General features: G+C 36.7%; 2 protein-coding genes across 2 annotated transcripts in view; one reads left to right on the plus strand and one right to left on the minus strand.

The window, feature by feature from the left end:
- Positions 1-12344, plus strand: part of NID2 (nidogen 2) — a 158090-nt gene extending 145746 nt beyond the window's left edge. Inside the window, 3 exon segments of the mRNA XM_020974850.1 lie at positions 8066-8223; positions 9457-9580; positions 11040-12344. Coding sequence (XP_020830509.1) covers positions 8066-8223; positions 9457-9580; positions 11040-11160 — 403 coding nt within the window. The 3' untranslated portion in view covers positions 11161-12344.
- Positions 12345-12405: 61 nt separating this feature from the next.
- The window catches only part of RTRAF (RNA transcription, translation and transport factor), a 40488-nt gene continuing 30801 nt past the window's right edge, over positions 12406-22092 (minus strand). The window contains exons 7-8 of the mRNA XM_020974851.2: positions 13097-13145; positions 12406-12726 (exon numbers count right to left, since the gene is read on the minus strand). Of these exons, the coding sequence (XP_020830510.1) occupies positions 12572-12726; positions 13097-13145 (204 nt within the window). The 3' untranslated portion in view covers positions 12406-12571. The remainder of the gene's footprint in view (positions 12727-13096; positions 13146-22092) is intronic.

The raw sequence follows: 22092 nt of genomic DNA on the forward strand, positions 1-22092 counted from the left end.
GTGTTGGGAGCCTAGGTCTTGGTCACTGGCTTTGTGTGCTGGGGCCTCTTATGTTGGCAATTGGAGGCTGTAGGGTTTTGGCAGCTTACCCCGAGTTGGGCTGGAATCAGCAAAGCTGGAACTTTCAGGCAATTGTAGGTTGCCTGCTTTTCCTTTCCTTTAGCTTTCTTCAGCTCCTTTTAGATGGGTGCTGCAAGGTGTTTTATCTGCCTGGGGACCCTTGCAATGCTGCTTCCCTTGTTTCTGCTAATGCACTGGGTGATTCCTTTGCAGTAGAGTGCCTAGGTACCTGGTGGTTTTCTGAGCTGGTTTCTACCGGTTCCCCCATCCTCACTGAGGAACTTGGTGTTTGCCTGCTGTACCACCTGGACTTCAGGATCTCCTACTGGATGACAGTTGGAGGTGTAGGGCTCTGACAGCTTACCTGGTGTTGGATTGGAATCAGCAAGGCTGGGACTTTAGGAAGACTCTAGGTTGCTTTCTTCAGCTCCTTTCAGATGAATGCTGCAGGATGCTTATCTGCCTGGGGCCCTTTGTAGTGCTGCTTCCCTTATTTTTGCTGAGGCACTGGGAGACCCATTTGCCAGGCTCTGCACTGCTGTTCCCTGTCTTTCTTCTAGTTCAGCTGTTCCAGGGTTTATTTCTTCAGGAGTGATATTGTCTGGGTTTTCAGAGGTTGATAGGGGAGGGTGACAGTGACTACCTTTTCACTCTGCCATCTTGGCTCCTGGAAGCAGAAGACTGTTTAGTCATTTTTAAATGTATTTCGAGGGGTTTGGGGGGAGAGTTCAAGTGAGTCCCTGTCTTTATTCTGCCATGTTGGCTCCCTATTTTTCTAAAAACCATTTCATTCCCTCATTCTCTTCATTGTTTCACTTCCTTTTCTGTTTAATCTAGATCTTTATTTCTTGATTCATGGTCCTGATATTTATTTATTCATTCCTTAGTCTCTATATTCTTCACAGAAGTAAAGCTACTAAGGTACTTATTTTAAGTTCCTTTTTAAAAAATATTTTACTTTTTTCAAATACATGTAAAAAGAATTTTTAACTTTGTTTTTTTTTAAAAAAAATATTGTTTCAAATTGTCTACCTTTCTTCCTTCACCTGTCATCGAGAAAGTAAGCAGTCTGATAAAGGTAGTACATGTGCTGTCCTGCAAAGCATATTTCCATATTAGTCACGTTGTAAAAGAAAACATAGACCAAAAAAAAAATGAAGTTTAAAAAAAGAAAATAAAGGTTTGGTTTTTTTTTTAAGAAAAGTATCTCTATTCAGAATCTATCAGTTCTTTCTCTGAAGATGGATGATAGCATTTTTCATTATAAATCCTTCAGAATTGTCTTAGATCATCATATTGCTGAGAATACCTAACTCATTCAGAGTTGGTCATCATACAATGTTGCTATTATATACAACTGTTGTTACAGTATTGCTTCAGCTATTATAGTAACATCCAAAATGAAATTATGCTCATTTTACTTTGCATCAGTTCATGTAAGTCTTCACAGATTTTTCTGAAAGCATCCTCCTCATCCTTTTTTTTAAAGTAACAAAATCTTTTATTTGAATAGCAATGTAAACAAATTTTCCCCATAAACTTTAAGCTCACTTTTCCTGTGAATATTATATACTCATTGATGAAAAGGAAACCTTCATAGGAAATATGTGTAGGCTATCAACACATGGGGGGAGAAATATGAATATTGAATGCACTCATCATTTTTTATAGCACATTAGTATTCCACCACAATCATATACCACAATTTGTTCAGCCATTCTCCAATTGATAACTATCCTTTCAATTTCCAATTCTTTGTCACTACAAAAATAGCTGCTATAAATATTTTTGTACATATAGGTCCTTCTTCTTCTTCTTCTTCTTTTTTATTTAAGTTCCCTTTTGTAAACCACCTCTATACTATTGCCTTAATGATTTTTTCCCCTGGTCAGTCAAGTCAATATGCTTTTGTTAAGCACCTACATAGTAGGTGTACTGTATAAGCGCTGTATACAGTACTGAGTATACATAGGAAGGAGAAAGATCATCCACCTCTCAAGCGGCTCAAAATATGATGTAAGAGAGAACAAGCAAACAAATATGTACAAACAATCTGTATACAGGATAAATGGGAAATAGCTATGAGAGGGAAAGCACTGGAAGTAAGAGGAGTTGGGAAAAAGCTTCTTGTAGAAGATGGGATTTTAGTTGGGACTTGAAAAAAGCCAAGAAGCAGAAATATGGAGGGAGAACCTTGCAGACTTGAGGGGCAGTGAGAGAAAATGTCTGGAGCAGAGAGATGAAGTATCTTTTTTTTGTGGAACAGCAAGGAGGCTAGTGTCAGTGAACTGAAGTGTATGTGGTAGTAAATAAGATGTAAGAAGACTGTAAAGGGAGGGATAGATTATGAAGCTTGAATACCAAACAGAGAATTTTGTATTTTATCCTGGACGTATGAGTGTGTTGGATATAGGGGAGGGGGTGTATAGACATAGTGAGACCTGAACTTTAGGAAAATTATTTTAGTGGCTAAATGGAGTGCGGATTGCAGTGGGGAGAGACGTGAGGCAGGTAAACTCACCAGCAGGACATTGCAGTAGTCCATATGTCAGGTAATAGAGGCCTGCACTAAGGTGTGGCAATATAAGAGGAAAGGGGGGGCACATTTGAGAGATGTTACAAAAGTGAAGTCAAGAGGCCTTGGCAAGTGGTGCCATGAAGAAAAAGATAAGGAGGAGTTGAGAATGATAGCTAGGTTGCAAGCCTGGGGGACCAGGATGATGGTGATGCATTTTTATCTATTTATGTCTCACTCTTAAAAATACCCATTCTTGCAATTGATAAAAGTATTGACCCATGCTAAGAATTTTCCTGTGTCCCTGATTGTACAGTTTAGTACCCTTTGCCCTCCCTCATGATAATTTTTTTTTTCCTTTTGCCAGAAAATCTCTATGAATCCATACCCTCACACTCTCCTGGTGTCCAAAGCCTCCAGGAAGTAGGATGATTCTCTCTAAGCACCAAATCCCTGCTGATCATACTTATTGGAAGTCCCCCATATCCATTTAAAGAACTTTCTTCCCACATGGGAGCGTTTTTCAGTGCTTAGATCGCTGAAACAAGATTTTTCCCTTTCTTTCCCTCTGTTTTAGTCCCTCCCTTTGCCTGCTTTTCTTTTTGCAGGGTTAGTATATAAATGTAATAACATATATTATATATTATAATTATATAATACAACAATCATATAATTATAAATTTATAATATAACAATTTAATATGCTATGTAATTATATATACACATAAGGGTTATTTTCCCTTCATTGTTAATCTTTGACTTGATTGGGGAATGTCACATATCTCTTTCTATCCTCTTCCTTCTCTTTTCTTTTTATGTATCCTCCTGTTCTGCAATTTAGTCTCACAAAGAAATAGATGTATTATGAGGTTTGGTCTATGATGTTGCAGACCTTTTTCTCTATCAACACTTCTATTTGACTTCCATTTTTATCCTTGTCTCCTTATGTGCTATTAGAATGCTATGGTCCTTTCTATTGTTATGTTTTTGTTGTTCACCCCATAGATGTTATTCTCATTCAGTTTTTTCCCCCCAGGGTAATTTGTTTTGTTGTCTATGCCTCCCTTGTTTGCTATATTTGTTTATCTTTCTTGTATTTCTGTTGTCTAGAGTGATTGTAAAGCAAATAATTTTTTGAGGTCTGGTTTGCATTACAGGAATGCTTCAAAAGCTTATTTTTTAATTGAACATCCACCTTTTTCATTAATAGTTAGGCTCAGGTTTTCAGAACCTATCACCTTGGGTTGCATCTTGAACTCCTTTTGCTCTTCAGAACAAATTCCTTTCCTTCCACTTTCTCTTGGGTATAGGGTACCCAATATATTATTCAAATTTGCTTTTTTGAAGATCTTTCCCTTGGTCATTTGTAAAATTTGTTGTTTTTTATTGGAATTATTTAACTACTGTATGGCTTGAAGTTTAAATCATAGGTTTTTTGTTTTGTTTTTCTAGACTATCTGTGGATTTTTTTCAATTAGCACTTGGTTTTATGTGTTCAGAAGTTCTAGGCCATTTTCTTGTAATATTTCTCTTTTCTTTTTCTTTTCTTTTCTTTTCTTTTTTTTTTTTTAGGCAGTTGGGGTCGAGTGACTTGCCTGGGGTCACACAGCTTGTAAGTGTCAAGTGTTTGGTCTGAGGCCAGATTTGAATTCACATACTCCTGACTTCAGGGCCAGTGCTCTATCCACTGCACCACCTAGTTACCCCTGTAATATTTCTTACTTTATGGTTTTCAAATTTTTTGACTTGTCAGATTCTTCTCGGAAACCTGTGATCCTTTCTGGCTGTATGCATCCTGTATTTGAGATAATATGTTTTGCTTGAGTAGATATCATTATTTTCTTTTAATATTAATTTTTAAATTTCTCTTCTTTAGATTTATTTCAGTGTATTTGCTATTCCCAATTCATTGATCTCTCCTTTTGTTTCTTTAGTGATGCTTGGCCCCATGGATTCAAGTTTTCTGTTCTCCTGATTATTTCTGATGTGCAGGCCAAAAAAATCTGCTTTCATAATTCTTATTCCTTTTTTAAACTATTCAGGAACATCTTGCTGTGGTTTCATGCTGTCTTGGGAATCCTCTGCTTCTTATTCCTCATCAACTATTGATTCATTTTCCTTAGTCTTATAATATATAGGAATCTATTGGAATAGCATAGATATCTGGATTTGATTTGCTGATATAGAGGCCATATCTTTCCTTTTGGTTTATCTGTTTATGCTAAAGATCTTTAAACAAAGTTTTCTTCCTCCTGAGGTTTTTGGTAATTTTAATATTTTTCACTCATATTCCCCTTATTCCACTTTTGACTACTTCCCCTTCAATGGCAGTTACCTCGGTGGCTGGATATCAAAGCTGTCTCAGGCTCCTTCCTCCTCCCCATATTCTGCCTTCCTTGACTTACTTCAAGTTCCAGCTCCTTCTTACATATAGAATCAAATACAAATCTCTCTGACTGCTGTTTAAAGCCCTTTACAACCTGGCTACAACCTATGTTTTCAGGCTTATTACTTGTTATTCCTCTTTCTACGCTCTGCAAAACTTGCTTTCTTTCTTGCTCATGCTACACATTTCATTCGTACCCAAGCTATTCTTCATGTCTAGGACACACCTCTCCCATATTCTACCTCTTACAATGTTTAGTTTCCTCCAAAGCTAGCTTACATGTCATGTCCTACATGAGACTTTTTCTGATCCCCCTAGTTGCTAGCTTTCCCTCTCCTAAATTATCTTTCATTTATTTTTATATCAACATATGTGTTATATGCATATGTAATGATTCTCTGATAAAATATAATCTCCTCAAATGCAGAGACTATTTTCATTTTTGCTTTTGTATCCCCAGTGCCTGACACATAGTAGGCAATAACAAATGCTAATTGAACATGATATACTTTCATATAAAATCCACATAAAAATATAATTTAACCATTGATTCAATAGAACAATTTCTTGAAATATGAAGGCATAAAGAGTAATAGGTGAAGAAGAAGTTCTATGCAATTTTCTTGTAAAATTTTTTACATTATGGTATTCAGCCTTTTTGACATGTTCACATGTTCTGGGAAATCTAGAAGGGAAGTAGAGATACCTCAACTTGTAAAATGAAGGAATTGGATGAGGTTTTTAATCAACTCTTCCAAGTCTTCCATTCTGGGAGTATCTGTGAATTAATCATAAAGAAGAAGCTATTGTGGAAAACAAACACTTAGATACAATATGGGACCTTCTTTGTTAGTCTTCAGTTATTAGTAATACCACTTCACCTCGCCATAGTTTCCTACCCTATCCCATCCCAAATATTAATATAATACTTCTTTTTAAGTCACTCAAGGGCTTCTAATTTGAGTCAAAAATTTTCCTAGTCCAAGTTTATTCATATATTACATTTTTATCATGTGTCATAACATCCTGCTTAGGCAGCTGGCAGCTTTAACTGCCCTAATAAGAACATTTCACAATATAAGCTTTCTTTTTCTTCCTGTACTGCTCAGTCCTCTCACTACTGAATTCTTTTTAGTAGTTATCCATTTGCATAAAGAACAAGCTACTCAGCATCTCTCCTGTGCCATACTGCCAAACTTGTAACTTCTGCCTTGCTATCCATAGAGCAGAAGCAGAAAACAGAGAAAAGTTCCTATTGCAGCTTGGTGACTAGGTCTTGTCCTTTCCTTCCTCTCACATTACTTCCTCCCTTCTTTCTTGCTTTCTCTTTTCTTCTTCTCTTCCTCCCTTTCTCCCTCTTTTCCTCCCTCCCTTTCTTCCTTCTTCCTTTCTTTCCTTCCCATTTGTTCTTACTGTGCTTTGCTAGACCTTCATCCAGGCCATGCCTGCTAACCAAAGGTTATCCCACAGGGTTCTGGACCCTCTTTTCTTCTCCATCTATAGTATTTCACTTGGTGACCTAATCAGCTACAATGGATTCAGTTATCAGCTCTGTGTTGAAAACTCTCAAATCTACTTATTCAGCTGTAACTTCTCTGCTGACCTCCAGTCTCATGTTGCCTATTAACCAGCTTGAACTGGATGTCTTGTAGACATCTTAAACTCAACATGTCCAAAACTGAACTCATCGTTTTTCCTTCCCACCCTACAACCCCTTCCAAACTACCCTATTACTCTCAAAGGCACCACCAACCTCCTGCTCATGTGGGCTTGAAATTTAGGTTTCATTCTTGACTCTTCACTCTCATCCCATATTCAGTTTGTTGCCAAGACCTGTTGATTTTGCTTTTCCAAATATGCCTCTCCCACATATTCCCCCTTCTTTCCTCTGGCATTGCCACCACTCTAGTCCAGACCCTTGTCACCTCATGCCTAGACTATTGAAATAGTCTGTGCTTTGTCTGTCTGCCACAAATTTTTCCCCATTCCAGTCCATCCTCCACTCAGCTGTCAAAGTGATTTTTTCCCTAAAGTGTAAGTCCAATCAAGTCTACATGTTATCCCCACTTCCCCTCCTCCCCGCCCCCCGCCAAGCCTCATTTCTGCCTTTTGGCTTCCCTGGCTTCCTTTAAGTTCTAGCTAAAATCCTACCTTCTATAGGAAACTTTACGTAATTCCCCTCAATTCTAGTGTCTTCTCTATTGTTTAGCTCCCATTTATCCTGTATATAGACCGTTTGTACATTGCTATTTGTATGTTGTCACCTCCATTAGGTTGGGAGGGCTCCTTCAGAGCAGGGACTATCTTTCTTTGTATCCCTAGTAATTAGCACAGTGCCTGGTACATAGCTGTTTATTGAATCATTTAGTTTAACTGATTTTCATTCTCTCCTTCCTTATAATCAGTGTTCAAATATGCTTGACTAACTTCTTCCCCTTCCATTTTGATTAGTACCTAATTTTGCTATCAGTGCTTAATTTTACTCACTTTCCTATACCATAAACTCATAAATTTACGTTAATGCCTCCTATTAAAGGGACCAGATTTTATTCTAGGCACTCATTTTTGAGTATTCAATTTGAACATAAGATTTTTTTAAACCATAATTATAGCACAATTACAATTGTATGGTTTGACCTTAAAACATTACTTGTGTCTTAGGCTTGTGTGTGCTTGATCAACTTGGACATTTTATAAAAGGTCAAACAGAACTTCTGTAATGAACTTTACCTGCTTCAAAGACCTGGAACTCTATAAACTAATAAGCATATAAATTCTTGTCTAACACATCTCATGGAGCTATTGGAGTATGGAGTATCAGAAATACAGGAATGATAAACCAAATCAAGGACCAAATAGTACTTAGGGTACCAACAAATGTCTTCTTCTCTGATCTGGTCCTTCATGGGTTTCTATAGCTATTGCATTCTTGGCCCCTGCAATAATAAAAAGTAGAATAGAGATTTGATTGGAGGCTTAGAGCAGAGAAATGGAGCTTTGACATAGTCTTCCTTGTCCTCTCACAGTTCATTTAGGGACCATTACAGGGGAATGTACCTGAGTGATGTGAATAATATTTTAAAAATAAATTAAATCATCCACAGCAACCTGTACTGGACTGACTGGAATAGAGAAGGACCTAAAATTGAAACCTCTTCTATAGATGGAACAAATAGAAGGATTTTGGTGAATAAAGACATTGGACTACCTAATGGTTTGACCTTTGACCCTTTCTCTAAACTGATTTGTTGGGCAGATGCAGGTAATTTTACTTACTACAGAAAACATGCAACTATCTAACCTTTGACTGCAGTGTATTTAGAGCAGTGGGCTAGATTTCATTGTTTTGGTTTTGTGTTTAACTAGTAGGCAAAATTAAAGTAGGTATGACAGAAAAAATTTTTCAAAAGTTCTTTCCAGTCATCCCTGGGAAAGCGTTGGATGCAACGGTTGACTTTATTTTTCTGTAATATTACCACCATGTAAAAAGCAGGTCTTGTTCAGTCATGCCCACCCTAGTCTCTGATCCAAAAAACAAGAACAGATAAGTATTTCTGCTTAGGAAAATCTTTTTGAGAAAACCATAAATGACGAGAGAGAAGCCTCTGAACTGGTAATTGATAAATACTAAGCTTCCTTGGTATTTCATTATTACAGATGATAATCCATTTTTACTGTGTTCTAAGATGATCCTTTGCTATGTGTTTGGATCTATATTAAGCAGGCTGGGGCTTTAGAGTCTAAACCCCAGGGGAATTTATCATCTGAACTGGAAGGTAACTCAAATGAGACTATAAGATTCAGTTATCCACAACTGAATTAAGGCCTCTCAAAGCACATTAAAGATTAAATTGGGATTAAATTAAGTTGAATTATTAAATTAAATTGGGATTGAGATTTCTCATTGTTTAATTTTGAATACTTTTCCTTTTCTAAGATTTATTTTTATACTGTCCAAAACTATATTGAAAATAAGATGAATATTTTCCCTTCTATTTTGTTTCAAGCCAGAAAAAAAAGCAAGCCATTTAAAAACTTAGGTTTTGATTTTGCTTTCTGCATGTTTTATAAGCATGTATATATTAAGGCATCCATTGTTCATAAACATGCGTATTATCACATAAATGGAAAATAATCTTTTCAGTAGTATTTATGTTAATGTGCCTTAGGAGTACACAAACTCAAATTTAGATTGCTTATGCAATTTCTTCAAATCAAATCTGAATCATCCTTGTGTAAGGGAACCATAGTTTAAATATAAAAACGCTAACTAAAGTGCTATTGAAGTATTCTTTTTGGATTAATAAAATATAACCAAGAGTTGCCGTTTGAAAAAAAGGCAAGGGTAGAAATGATACAATTATTTTGATCTATTTTTATTGACCAAGACTCTATAATTTTCAGGGAAAAAAAGGGGGCGGGGGGTTCATCAATTTCTTGAAGCCTGAAACGTATGATATTCTTTAATTATGGTTTCTAATCTTTTTTCCCAAAGGAACCAAAAAACTGGAATGTGCATTCTCAAATGGAACTGGAAGGCATATAATACAAAATAATCTGAATTATCCCTTCAGCATTGTTAGCTATGCAAATCACTTTTATCATACAGACTGGAGAAGGTAAATTGAAGACCATAATGAACAATCTTGAGTTGAAGGGAAAAATCAAAGTATTTTAGCGTTATTTTACTCAGCCAACTAGTTGATCATCCATTTCATCATTGGCTTTTTCATCAGTACCACTTGCTCTAGATATGTGTAGTACAACTGGAAGAATCAAGAGAACAAGGTTGAGTTCTGACTGTGCAATTAATTTGCTTTCTTTAGGGCTGTTTTCTCATCTGTAAAATGAGAGGAAGTAGAGAGTGCTGACTTTGGAGTCAAGAAGAACTGGATCTAAGTTCTGTCTCTAACACACATAAACGGTGTGACGATGTGCATAAATCACTTATTCTCTTAATGCCAAAGGCATTTATAATACTATTCATGTTGGCTGCAGATAGGAACTAGTTGGATGGAAAGAATTTCCATGATGGGAGTTGTCCACACATAAAGCCATAGCCTACCACCTCCCTTTAAAAATCACTCCCACTCCTATATGCCCACAATTTGTTCTAAGTGCTATTTTAAAGGTATTGTTTGTCCCATCTTAAATGTTAACAGTATTGAAGCTAGATCAACATTGTATTGCATTGTAATTTAAAGGATAAACTAATGAATTTTTTGAGAGGTGACAATGCTAATTTCAGTCTCAAGAGCATATAGACCATAGCATAAATCTTAGGTGGTACCACAACAGGAAATACATTTCTGAAATTTTTCTTATTGAAGTTACATGTAACTTTTAAGCCAATAAATTTGACTTTCAAAACTTCAAGATTCTCTAGTTTTAACCTATGAAAACAGAGCTATTTTTTACTGATAACTACAATTATTGGTCCCTGTTCAAGACTTACAAATTCCTCATGTTTACACCAATATACGAAACTGTACAAAAAAAGCACAACAGCCACCTTGTAGAAAGCACTGAAGAGATAAGTACAATGCTTATTACACTTTTAAAAAGCATACAGTAAAAAGACTTCTGATTTGAAAGGACACTTCATAAAAATTGTGACTATGTAATAGCAATTTTTGAATAGCAATTTTGGGGAATTTATGTTGTATTGCTGCCCTGGTACAAAGCCAAGAAAAGCCTAATATTTTTAAGTAAGGAGTATTAATATTTTCTTTGGGTAATTCTCAAATTTTGTTTACTCTTTTTTCTTTAAAAGCATGAGACTAATATACATGGTATAGATTTGTAGTTTATATAATTCTTTTTGCTTCAGTTTGTAAATAGAAGTTTGTGTGTATGTGTGTGCACACATGTGTAAGTCCAAAAAAAATCTGAAGTCAGCCACTAAAAAAAAAAACAAAACACGAGACTGGTCTGAATTAACTAAAATATCTTTATAAGGATCAAACCTAACTTGATATTTAAACCAACCCTTTTGCCTATAATCTATTCCTTGCCATGAGCTAAAATAAAGTTTTTATACATAAAAAAGACCTGTTTATTTATCCTTTCTGTTCCTAGGGATGGTGTTATAGCAGTAAACAAAGATAATGGCCAGTTTACTGATGAGTATCTTCCAGAGCAAAGATCACATCTTTACGGAATAACTGCAATTTACCCTTATTGTCCAAAAGGCAAATAAACAATCTAGAGGTGAGCATCACGATCTCATTTTGTAAAACGGATTGTGTCAAAGATGATGCATAGGAGCTACATTCCTTTAGCAGATATGCTGTTTGCTCCTGGAGTCCCATCACCCCACCACTGTGAGAGCCACTGGTAGCCATAACAGTACACATGAGTACAAGTCCCACTGCAGCTATGCAATTACTTATTAATAGTCACTGAATCTTCGTCCCTGGCACGCTACATGAAAAGGGGTCAGCTTCCCTGTATTTCTCCCTTTAAATACCTGATAAAAACACTTAGTGTGAGAAAGAGTAAGAAAATAACCTTTTCCCCTTCCCTCTCCCTTCTCTCTACAGGAATAAAGTAATGAATTCTAAATAACAGAATTTTAACTCTGAAGACTATTTCCTTACCAACAGTTGGAAAATGAGTGAAGAAAATGAAAAAAACAGAATAAATGAAGGCTACTGCCAGTTTCTGGATATGCCACAAAATGACCTTTTAGAGGGCAAAGATTAGTAAGTGTATTCTGGGAAAGTGTTATACCTCAATCTTTACTACTGTATTTTCTAAAAACAAACAAAAAAAAATTGATATTGATACTATAAGGAAAAAATAAAATCCACTAAGTGCTATGAACAGAATTTGATTGTTGCTTATAAAACATTTTTAAATATAATTACCATATTTCACTTTTAAGGTAAAAATTCCTTAAAGAAAAATTAATTAAATTTGAAATGTAAAGAACTCATAGATCAATTTTAGTTACAGGTTCCTCTTGGCTAAAAGATTATTTTGCTTAACTAAAATATGCATTTAAAGAAAAAAATATAGTCCTAAAGATCACAAATGTCGATCACAAGCCTTGAAGAAGCTATGTAAGTAACATTAATGGGAAAAACCAATGTAATTAGGATTTTTGAAGTTCTAAATGTTGTCTCTTTACCTCACCACCAGTGAATTTCTTTTAGTATTTATATTAGAAGGTGCTAGAATAATTCATTTTGTATTTTATAGTTCTTAAGTGCCTATATACCCATAGCAGAAAAAATTACATTCATGTATACTTATAAGATATAGTTCTATTCAAAGGTTCTGGATTACTTTAATAAAACATTTAAGTTTTCCTGTCAGTAAGACTTAGTGTTGTTTATGACAAACTTGAGAATCATAATAAATAATAATTTTAAATTCAAAGCAGTCTCAAATACAAAATTGATGATTAATAGTACCTAATATATAACCAAATCAGAATATGTCCATTTCTTTGATCTTTATTAAAGAGAAAACACAACAATGGTAAGAATTCAAAATTTTCTGCTATTTTCCCTCCCCAGTCACATTTGACTGAAAATATATTGCCAGAGTTTTGCCAGAGTTCCTAGGTGTTCTAAGTAGATGAGAGGCTGTAATCCTAAATTTCTTTATCTTCCAACTTTTCCCAATCTGTGGTCTGTCTTTGGATCAGCGATAATTGCTTGAACAGCTACTATGGCTTCATTAATTTTTGTTTGTAGTTCTCTGAGTTCTTCTATATGTAGCAATCGAAGAATTTGGGCAGCTTCATTAAGAACAGCATCTATTTTATCATGACAGAAGATATTGCATTGACATATACATGAGTAAATTATGTTTAAAACTGCAACCCCTTAAATCATCTCTGAACATAATTTCAATCAATGTTTTTAAAAAGTTGCAAGACATACATTAAAATTTGAAGACTAATTTTATGTCAATATTCTATATGCCTACGAAGAAACAGAATGGTTTATTGATGCCAGTGGATAATATGAAATCACTTTATAAAATCTGACCACTTTTAGGATTGTGACTCTAGAGGGGCACCACAGAGTAGTCCAACCCCCTCATTTTATAGATAAGAAAACTGAGGGTCACACAAATTTATACTTGATTAGTTAGGACAAGCTGTTTTACAAAATAGCACTTACCTCCTGTATCAAACCCAAGGATATGCTTATCTAAAGCAACAGGCAAGCCCTTTAAAGAAAAAAAATAGACAATAAGAAATGCTATTCTTATAATTGAGAAAAAAAATACTACTTAAAAAAATAAGGTAGAACTGACTAAGCTCAACCACACGGCATACTGCCCATTTCTGTACATGATTGCAACATTTTTTCTTCCTTTATATATTTACCACTCTGAAATGGGGGATTGGGAAAGATTAGAAGGTTTCTAATGCAAGCTTCTTTGACTTCATTTGCTAACATGGACTTCCTCCAAATTATAGAGTAACTGGAAGCAAACTGAAATTACCTATTGCTGCTCTCCTATTATTTCTTAAATTCTTAGTCAAACCAAATGATAACTTTGGTACTGTTTCAAGTCTGGGGCTTCCCCCACCTTAAGAATCAGCTAAGAGAAACAAAAAAGAAAGAACTGAGAAGACTGTGGAGTCTTCTTGGGTGGAGGTGAGGGGGAGAATAAGAAAAAGAAAACTCACTGCCCCTCTGCCCTCCAATAACAAGCAACTAGTCACTCCTTTAATTTAACCCTTTTTCTGCACACTGTCAACATAGATTATTGCAAAGGATAGGTTAAAAAAATAGGGAGAGGGATACATTCTACGGTGATACAAATTTTTGGATGTTTCTTCTAAAAATATAGAGGAGGATGAAAGAGGGTAGAGTAATAGAAAAGCAAATACAGAAGCTGTTATTTAATTTTAATTTAATCTATTATTAATATTTTCCTATTCATTTTGGTGCCAGTAAAAATATTCGATGTAAAAACTACCCATCAGATTGAAATCTTGTTTGTACAACTATGTAATGATCTTTACAAAACAGAGTTGGAGACAGACATTAAGACATGGTAGAATAACGGTATACTTAAAATGTAAGATAGGATTTGATTGTTTAATACTAGATTTTTCCATTGGTTCTGGCTAATTATAAGAGAGCAATTAGCAATAAGGGGGGGGGGGAAAGCTTGAGTAACACAAAAAACTAATGTTAAACGTCAAAGATGCCATTCAGCATCTTTTTTTAAAAGTTATAGGCTATAACTGAAGTTAATTTGACATTAATATTATTAGACTAGACTTTTACATATTAACAAAAACTGAATAGATTCAGTGCTCAGTTCAGAATTAGGGAACGTGAATGGTCCAGATTGCTTGAGCAACTAACTTCTTTATATAGCTCCAGGGACATTCCCACTCTCCAGTGTCCTCACACCCATCATCAACAGCCATCTTTTACATATATTCTGCATTTGCTTAGCTACGCAGGGGCAACGTAACACATTTTTTCACTTGCTCTTCACACATGAGCTATGTGTGAATGTGCACACAATGTGAATTTCATAGAAGATGACACAAGCATCTTATAATGAATAAATTATATAACTAAAGGAATGTGAAGAGAAATTCTATGAAAAACCTGATTAGGCCCTGATATTTGGTTACTTCAACTGAAGGTGGGAAAAGTGAGGATGTGAATAAATACATGGAAAAGCATGGTTCAGGAAAAAGAAATGAGACAGATAAAGGACTTGTAGATTATATAAAAAAGCTTCATATCCTTATATCACGTACACTTTCAAAAAAGAAGTGGTAGGCACTGGAAATAGTAAGCACCTTCTTAAATATGGAGTGGGTATTCAATAGAACACAGAAGGAGGAGTGGAAAGAACTTGGACATTTAGAGGGACAAGGTTGAAGGGAATGGGAATGCCTGGGGAGGGGATCCAGGGTTTATACTTTAACAGCCAGGGATTCAAACTCACTGAGACAAAGAGAATAAGAGGGGATATAAATATTTTTTGAGCAATAACTCCAACCAATTATTGACATGATATTTAATGAAAAGGCAAGAGATAAAACTGTTCAAAGCCCTTTTCTGAGGTACAGCCTTGTGGCAGGTGGTGGTGGTATGCCCCATAAAACTTCAGGAAATCATCTCAGAGTAGACAAGAGCATTACCTGAGAGAGCCTAGTCAGGAGGTATAAGGTTGTAGGAGAAAGTGGGTTTGGTCTAGGGATGGTCTTTAAAGCACTGCAGAAAGCCCTGGAGCAGAGGCCAGAGGCCTGGTCATGGGCTGTTGCAAGGCTCAGTGGGAAAGCCCTAATGGAGGCCTAGTGCTAAGTGACCTAGAACCAAGAAAGATAAGGCCAGAGCTGTTCTATCGAACCCACGGAGGTTCCAGAAGGCAAAGCCCAATTTTCTCAAAAGGAAGAAGTGGCTGTGATGGCCCAAGGAGAGACTGTCCAAGAAGTGAAGACAAAGTAAATGGTGGTTCCATGGACAGAATCAGTAAAGTCATAGGAGGACCAAGGTCTTTTGGAAAATGGAATGGTAACTTCAGATTTGAACATCTGTCCATTTGGCTTTGGACATTTTGAGTTTCACATACCAATAGGTCGTTCAGATAGAGATATTTTGCATAGTTAGAGATGTGAATCTAAAGCTCAGAAGTCAAGTCAGAGCTGCAGACAGAAATTTGAGTGTGTGGCCTACTGATACTCTAGAGATTTAAGTACAAGTGCAGTTCCTGCCCACCACATGTCTGTGTTTGTGCCTGCAAAAAAGCATGGGAGAGGTGGCTAGGTGGCATTGTGGATAGACCTGAAGTCAGAAGACTTGTTCAAATCCTGCCTGAAGCTCATTAGCTTTGTGACCCTGGGCAACTTACTTGACCATTATCTGTCTCAATAAGGATAATAATAGCACCTATCTCCCAGAATTATTGTGGGGATAAACTAAGACAGAAAGGTTTGCCTTGCAAAACAAAGTGCTATATATAAGTGCTAACTGGTATTATTGATGGCATCAATAATATTGATGACATTAAGGTGGCTTTCAGTTGGAGCACTTCCATCTGAACTCTGAACAATATTTCTAAAGTTTGGCAGTATTAGGAATGTGCAGTGCAGTGCTGGATCTGAGGTCAGGAAAATTCATCTTCCTGAATTGAAATCTGGCCTCAGACACATTGTATGTCTGGGTAAGTCACCTTATCCTGTTACCTCAGTTTCCCCATATGTAAAATGAGCTGGAGTAGGAAATGGCAAATCACTCCAGTATCATTGACAAGAAGACCCCAAATGGGTTCACAAAGAGTCAGACACAACTGAAAGTGACTGGACAACAAGCATTAGGAAAAATAGTAAATTTTTCGTGTTCTGAACAATTCTTAAGAATGGCAATCATAGAGACCATATAGCTCCAAGGATGTGTGCTGGATTGAATCAAATATGGATTAATCTCCTTTCAAGAATTTGTAGAATCTTAATTCTACACACTCTGCATAGTCAATATGCCCTAATTATGGTGGCCTTTCAGCTATTTGACAAAACTGGCAAAGGAGAAGTTACATTTGGGAATATAGAGCACATATTTTGGGGGAGAAAATTATCCATCATATTAAGTGGAATTGGAATTGGTGGAAAAAATGGTTTTGTAAGAGAAAAGACAGAAAAAGGCACCTGATGCATATAGAATTCACTCAGTTTACTGGAAGTACAAGTGGGACATGCCAAGCAAGCACTTGTGCAATAGAATCAGAAGGGTCATTGCTATCAATCCTCAACAATCCAATCCTCCCTCTTAGACAACAACCATTTCCCTGACAAGTTTAATATATTTCTATACCAAACATTGTGTTTGTCTGTGTGTGTGTTTGTGTATCTCTTCAACTCTTCTTCAGCCAGTTCAGACGAAAGTAAGGCAAGTGCTCATTTCCTGCCACCTCTCCCTCAATGTTTGTATACTCATTTCATATAACCCTTCCCATTTAAATGAGATAGTAAGTTATCTTCCCATTCTCCTTTCTTCCCTAACATATTCCCTTTTCCCTCTGTTTTTGTTTTAAGTCCATCAAAACAGAACTAGGCCAAGAGAGTGGAGTAGAGAAGCACTTAGCAGAGCTCTCCCAACATTCCTCTCCAAACAATTTTAAAATAATGATGCAAATCAAATTTTGTAGTGGCAGAAGGTCTGTGTGAGACATTCTTCCAGCCCAAGACTACATAATAGGTGAGAAAGAGAGATCTGTGACACAGAGGAGGAGGCAATCCTAGAGCTCACATGGACTTCACTAGTGGTGGGAGAAGGTGGTGATGAGAAAAGCAGGAGTAGCTTTGGGAGTTTATCAACCAGAAGACAATCACATTGTCTTGGAAGCACCAAAAACTTCTAAACCTCCAGAACTAGTTCTGAAAGTAGCAGTATCAAAAAGCCTGAAGTTAGAGAAAGGGCCCCTCTCCCACCTGCATATGCCAGAAGCAGCATCAAACATTAGAAGGGTGCATATTGAGAACAGGGAAGAAAAATGAGTAAACAACAAAATAAAGACAAAAAGCTACTATGGTGACAGGGAAGACACAAACTCAGAATAAGACAACGAAGTCAAAACACCTACAAGCAAAGCCACAAAGACAAATGTGAATGGGATACAAGCCCAACAAGAATTCCTGAAAGAACTAAAAAATTATTTTCAAAATCAAACAAGAATAATAGAGAAAAATTTAGGTAAATAAATAGAAGCAAAGAAAGAAAATTATGAAAATATAATTTACAGCTTGGTATAAGAGGCACAAAAAAAAAATCCAGGAAAATAACACCTTAAAAAAGAGAATCTGCCAAATGGGAAAAGCACAAAAGCTTACTGAAGAAAATTATTCCTTAAAAAAAAAAATCAGGAGGGGCGGAGCCAAGATGGCAGCATGAAAGCAAGTAACTTGCTTGAGCTCTCCTGCAAACCCCTCCAAATACCCATAAAAAATGGCTCTAAACAAATTCTAAAGCAGCAGAACCCACAGAAAGACAGAGTAAAACAAACTTCTAGCCCAAGACAGCCTGGATGGTTGATTGGAAAGGCATATCACACTGGGAGGGTAGAGGAGCGCAGTTCGGCATGGGCGCGCAGGCCACAGTGAACCTAGAGCAGGCCTCAGAGGAATGAATTACAGGCAACTGTGGTGGCTTCCAGACTCCTCAATCCATGAACTCTGAAGACAACTTAGAAGGTCAGTGGGAAAAGTCTGTTTCTATGGTGCTGAGAAAGGAGCTACGTCAAAGCCAGCTCCAGAGCATGGGTGTGGGGGCGGTAGCTGCATTCTGAGCTTCCTGCCCACAGACTGAGGGGAAATCAAGTGGCTGATCACAGGGGGACTGCAGGGATCTCTTTGCTGGTTCTGAGGCAGGAATCTCTTGCTTTGCCCATGCTTGGATCTGGGTCACAGTTCTGGGAGGCGGTGCTGGGGTAAGGAGGAGCGCTGGCGCAGTGGAACTTGTAGTGGTGGTGGAAAGGAAACCCTCCTCACAGTTCCAAGAGAGAAAAGACTGCTTGTGGCCAGTCACTCAAAGACCAGAGCACAGGCCAGGAAAAGAGTAAACACCTCGACCCTTATCATACTACCTTGGAAGAACTGAAAATTTACAGGTCCCTAGAAGTATCTCTGAAAACAGCTATACAAAGCCCCGAAGCTTGAGACGGTACATTCTCCACATTGGAAGCAGACTCTTACCTTAACCAAAAAGTTTAAAACTCAAGTAGTTGGCTGGGATCATGAGCAAACCTCACAAAAAGAGTCAGACTATATTATCTTACTTTAGTGTCAAAGAAGATGAAAACATACAACCAGAAGAAGACAACAAAGTCAAAGCTCCCACATCCAAAGCCTCCAAGAAAAATATGAATCCATTCCAGGCCTTGGAAGAGCTCAAAAGGGATTTTGAGAAGCAAGCAAGGGAAGTAGAGGAAAAATTGGGAAGAGAAATGAAAGTGATGCAAGAAAATCATGAAAAACAAGTCAACAGCTTGCTAAAGGAGACCCAAAAAATACTGAAGAAAATAAAACCTTAAAAAACAGCCTAACCCAAATGGCAAAAGAGGTCCAAAAAGCCGATGAGGAAAAGAATGCCCTTTTTTAAAAAGCAAAATTGGCCAAATGGAAAAGGAAGTCCAAAAGCTTACTGAAGAAAATATTTCCTTAAAAATTAGAATAGAGCAATTGGAAGATAGTGACCTTATGAGAAATCAAGACACAGTAGAACAAATCCAAAAGAATGAAAAATTAGAAAACAATGTGAAATATCTCACTGGAAAAACAACTGACCTGGAAAATAGATCCAGGAGAGAGAATTTAAAAATTATTGGACTATCTGAAAGTCATGATCAAAAAAAGAGCCTACATCATCTTTCAAGAAATTATCAAGGCAAACTGCCCTGATATTTTAGAAGCAGAGGGCAAAACAGAAATTGAAAGAATCCACCTATCTCCCCCAAAAGAGATCCCCAAAGGAAAACTCCTAGAAATATTGTAGCCAAATTCCAAAGCTCCCAGGTCAAGGAGAAAATATTGTAAATAGCCAGAAAGAAACAATTCAAGTATGGTGGAACCACAGTCAGGATAATACAAGATTCAGCAGCTTCTACATTAAAGTATCAGAGGCATGGAATATGATATTCCGGAGGGCAAAAGGAGCTGGATTACAACCAAGAATCACCTACCCAGCAAAACTGAGTATACTCCTTCAGTGGAAAAAAATGGATACTCAATGAGACAGAGCACTTTCAATCATTCTTGATGAAAAGACCAGAGCTGAATAGGAAATATGACTTCCAAATACAAGACTCAAGTGGAACATGAAGAGGTAAACAGGAAAGAGAAATCATAAGAGACTTATTAAGGCTGAACTGTTTACATTCCTGCAGAAAGATGATATTTGTAACTCATGAGACCTTTGTCAGTATTAGGGTAGTGGGAGGGGAAAAAATTATATGTATGTATAGATAGAAGAGGGCACAGGGTGAGTTGAAGATGAAGGGGTGATATCTAGAAAATGAAATTAAAGGGTGAGAGGGGAATATACTTGGAGAAGGAGAAATGGAGAAGTATAATGGGGTAAATTATCTCACATGAAACAGACAAGAAAAGGCTTTTACAGTGGAGGGGAAATGGGAGATGGTGAGAGGGAATGAGTGAATATTATTCTCATAGGATTTGGCTTAAAGAGGAAATAACATACACAATGGGGTATAGAAATCCATCTTACCTTACAGGAAAATAAGGGGGAAGGGGACAAGAGAGCAGGGGGGTTGATAGAGGGGAGGGCAGACTGGGGGAAGGGATAATCAAAAGCAAACACTTCTGAGGAGGGACAGGATCAAAAGAGAGAACAGAATAAATGGGGGGGGTAGGATAGGATGAAGGGAAATATACTTAGTTTTTCACAACAAGACTACTGTGGAAGTGTTTTGCATGACTACACATCTATAACCTGTATTGAGATGCTTGCCTTCTCGATGAGGGTGGGTGGGGAGGGAGAAAGGGAGAAAATTTGTAACCCAAAGTTTTAAAAACACATGTTAAAATAAAAAAAAATTTAAAAAAAATCAGAGTTGGGCAAATGGAAGCTAATGACTCCATTAGATGACAAGAAACAATAAAACAAAATCCAAAGAATGAAAAAATAGTAAAAAATGTGAAATATCTCATTGGAAAAACAACTGACCTGGAAAACAGATCCAGAAAAGATAATTTAAGAATTACTGCACAATTTGAAAGCCAAAAAATTATCAAGGAAAACTGCCCCATAGAGTAAAACAGAAACAGAAAGAATCCAAAGAGATCCCAAAGTAAAAATTCCCAGGAGTATTACAGCCAACTTCCAGAGTTCCCAGTCAAAGAAAAAATATTTCAAGCAACCAGAAATAAACCATTCAAATACTGTGGAGACACAAGTTTGGGATCACATAAGATTTAGCAACCACCATGTTAAAGGAACAGAAAGTTTAAAATAATAATCTGGCAGGCAAAAAGAGCTGAGATTACAACAAAGAATAACCTACCTAGCAAAACAACTTTCAGGGAAAAAATGGAAATTTAATGAAATAATAGAGGATTTCCAGGCATTCCTAATGAAAAAAATCAGAGGTGAATAGAAAATATGACTTTCAAATACAAAATTCAAGAGAAACATAAAAAGGTAAAGATGAAAGAGATAATAAGAGACTCAATAAGGTTAAACTCAGTATCTTTCAGTAAAAGAAGATGACACATCAATCTTCTAAGAACTGTAACATTATTAGGGCAGTTAGATTCTACATAAAAAGAGAATATGGGAATGAGTCAATTAGGTTGGCATGATGTAAAAAAATCGGATAGGTGACAAAGAGGGATGCCCTGGGAGAAGTAGGAAAGGGAGAGGAAGAATGGAAAGACCTAATTCAAACAAAAGAGGTACACAAGGAAGACCTTTTACACTGAAAGGGAAAATGGTGGGGAAGGGGCAGGCAATGCTTGAAACTCACTCACAAACAAACCCACATAAATCATTAGCATTTTTATTTATTACCAAGAAAGCCCAGAAGCAAGAGATAGAAAGAAATTCCATTTAAAATAACTGTAGATAATATAAAATATTTGGGAGTCTACCTGCTGAGACAAACCCAGGAATTATATGAACATAACTACAAAACACATTTCACACAAATAAAGTCAGATCTAAACAACTGCACAAATATCAATTATTGATAGGTAGAATGAACTAATATAATAAAAATAACAATTTGCAAATTGAGGGGATGCCCATCAACTGGGGAATGGCTGAACAAGTGGTATATGAAGGTAGTGGAATACTATTGTGCTATAAGAAACGATGAACAGCAGCACACATGAAACATCACCACTAGGACCCCAGCTCAGCACTAAGTAAGCTGACAGACCCCTACAGCCTCCAGTTGACAGCACCTGAGGCCTCAACACACAAAACCCCTGGACCCCCAAATAAAAACCTTGGGACAGTGCCCCCTGTTCCCCAGAAAGCCAGGAAATAGGCAAACAAGATTAGCAAAAAGGCAAAAACAAACACTGAGTATACATTCTTTGCATGGAGATAGGAAAGATTAAAAAAAAAAACCTCAAAAGAGGACATTTTCAATAAACATACATCCAAAATATCAAAGGGGAATATGA

Source organism: Phascolarctos cinereus, unplaced genomic scaffold, assembly GCF_003287225.1.
Source record: "Phascolarctos cinereus isolate Bilbo 61053 unplaced genomic scaffold, phaCin_HiC Scaffold_3;HRSCAF=262, whole genome shotgun sequence".
NCBI lineage: Eukaryota > Metazoa > Chordata > Mammalia > Diprotodontia > Phascolarctidae > Phascolarctos > Phascolarctos cinereus.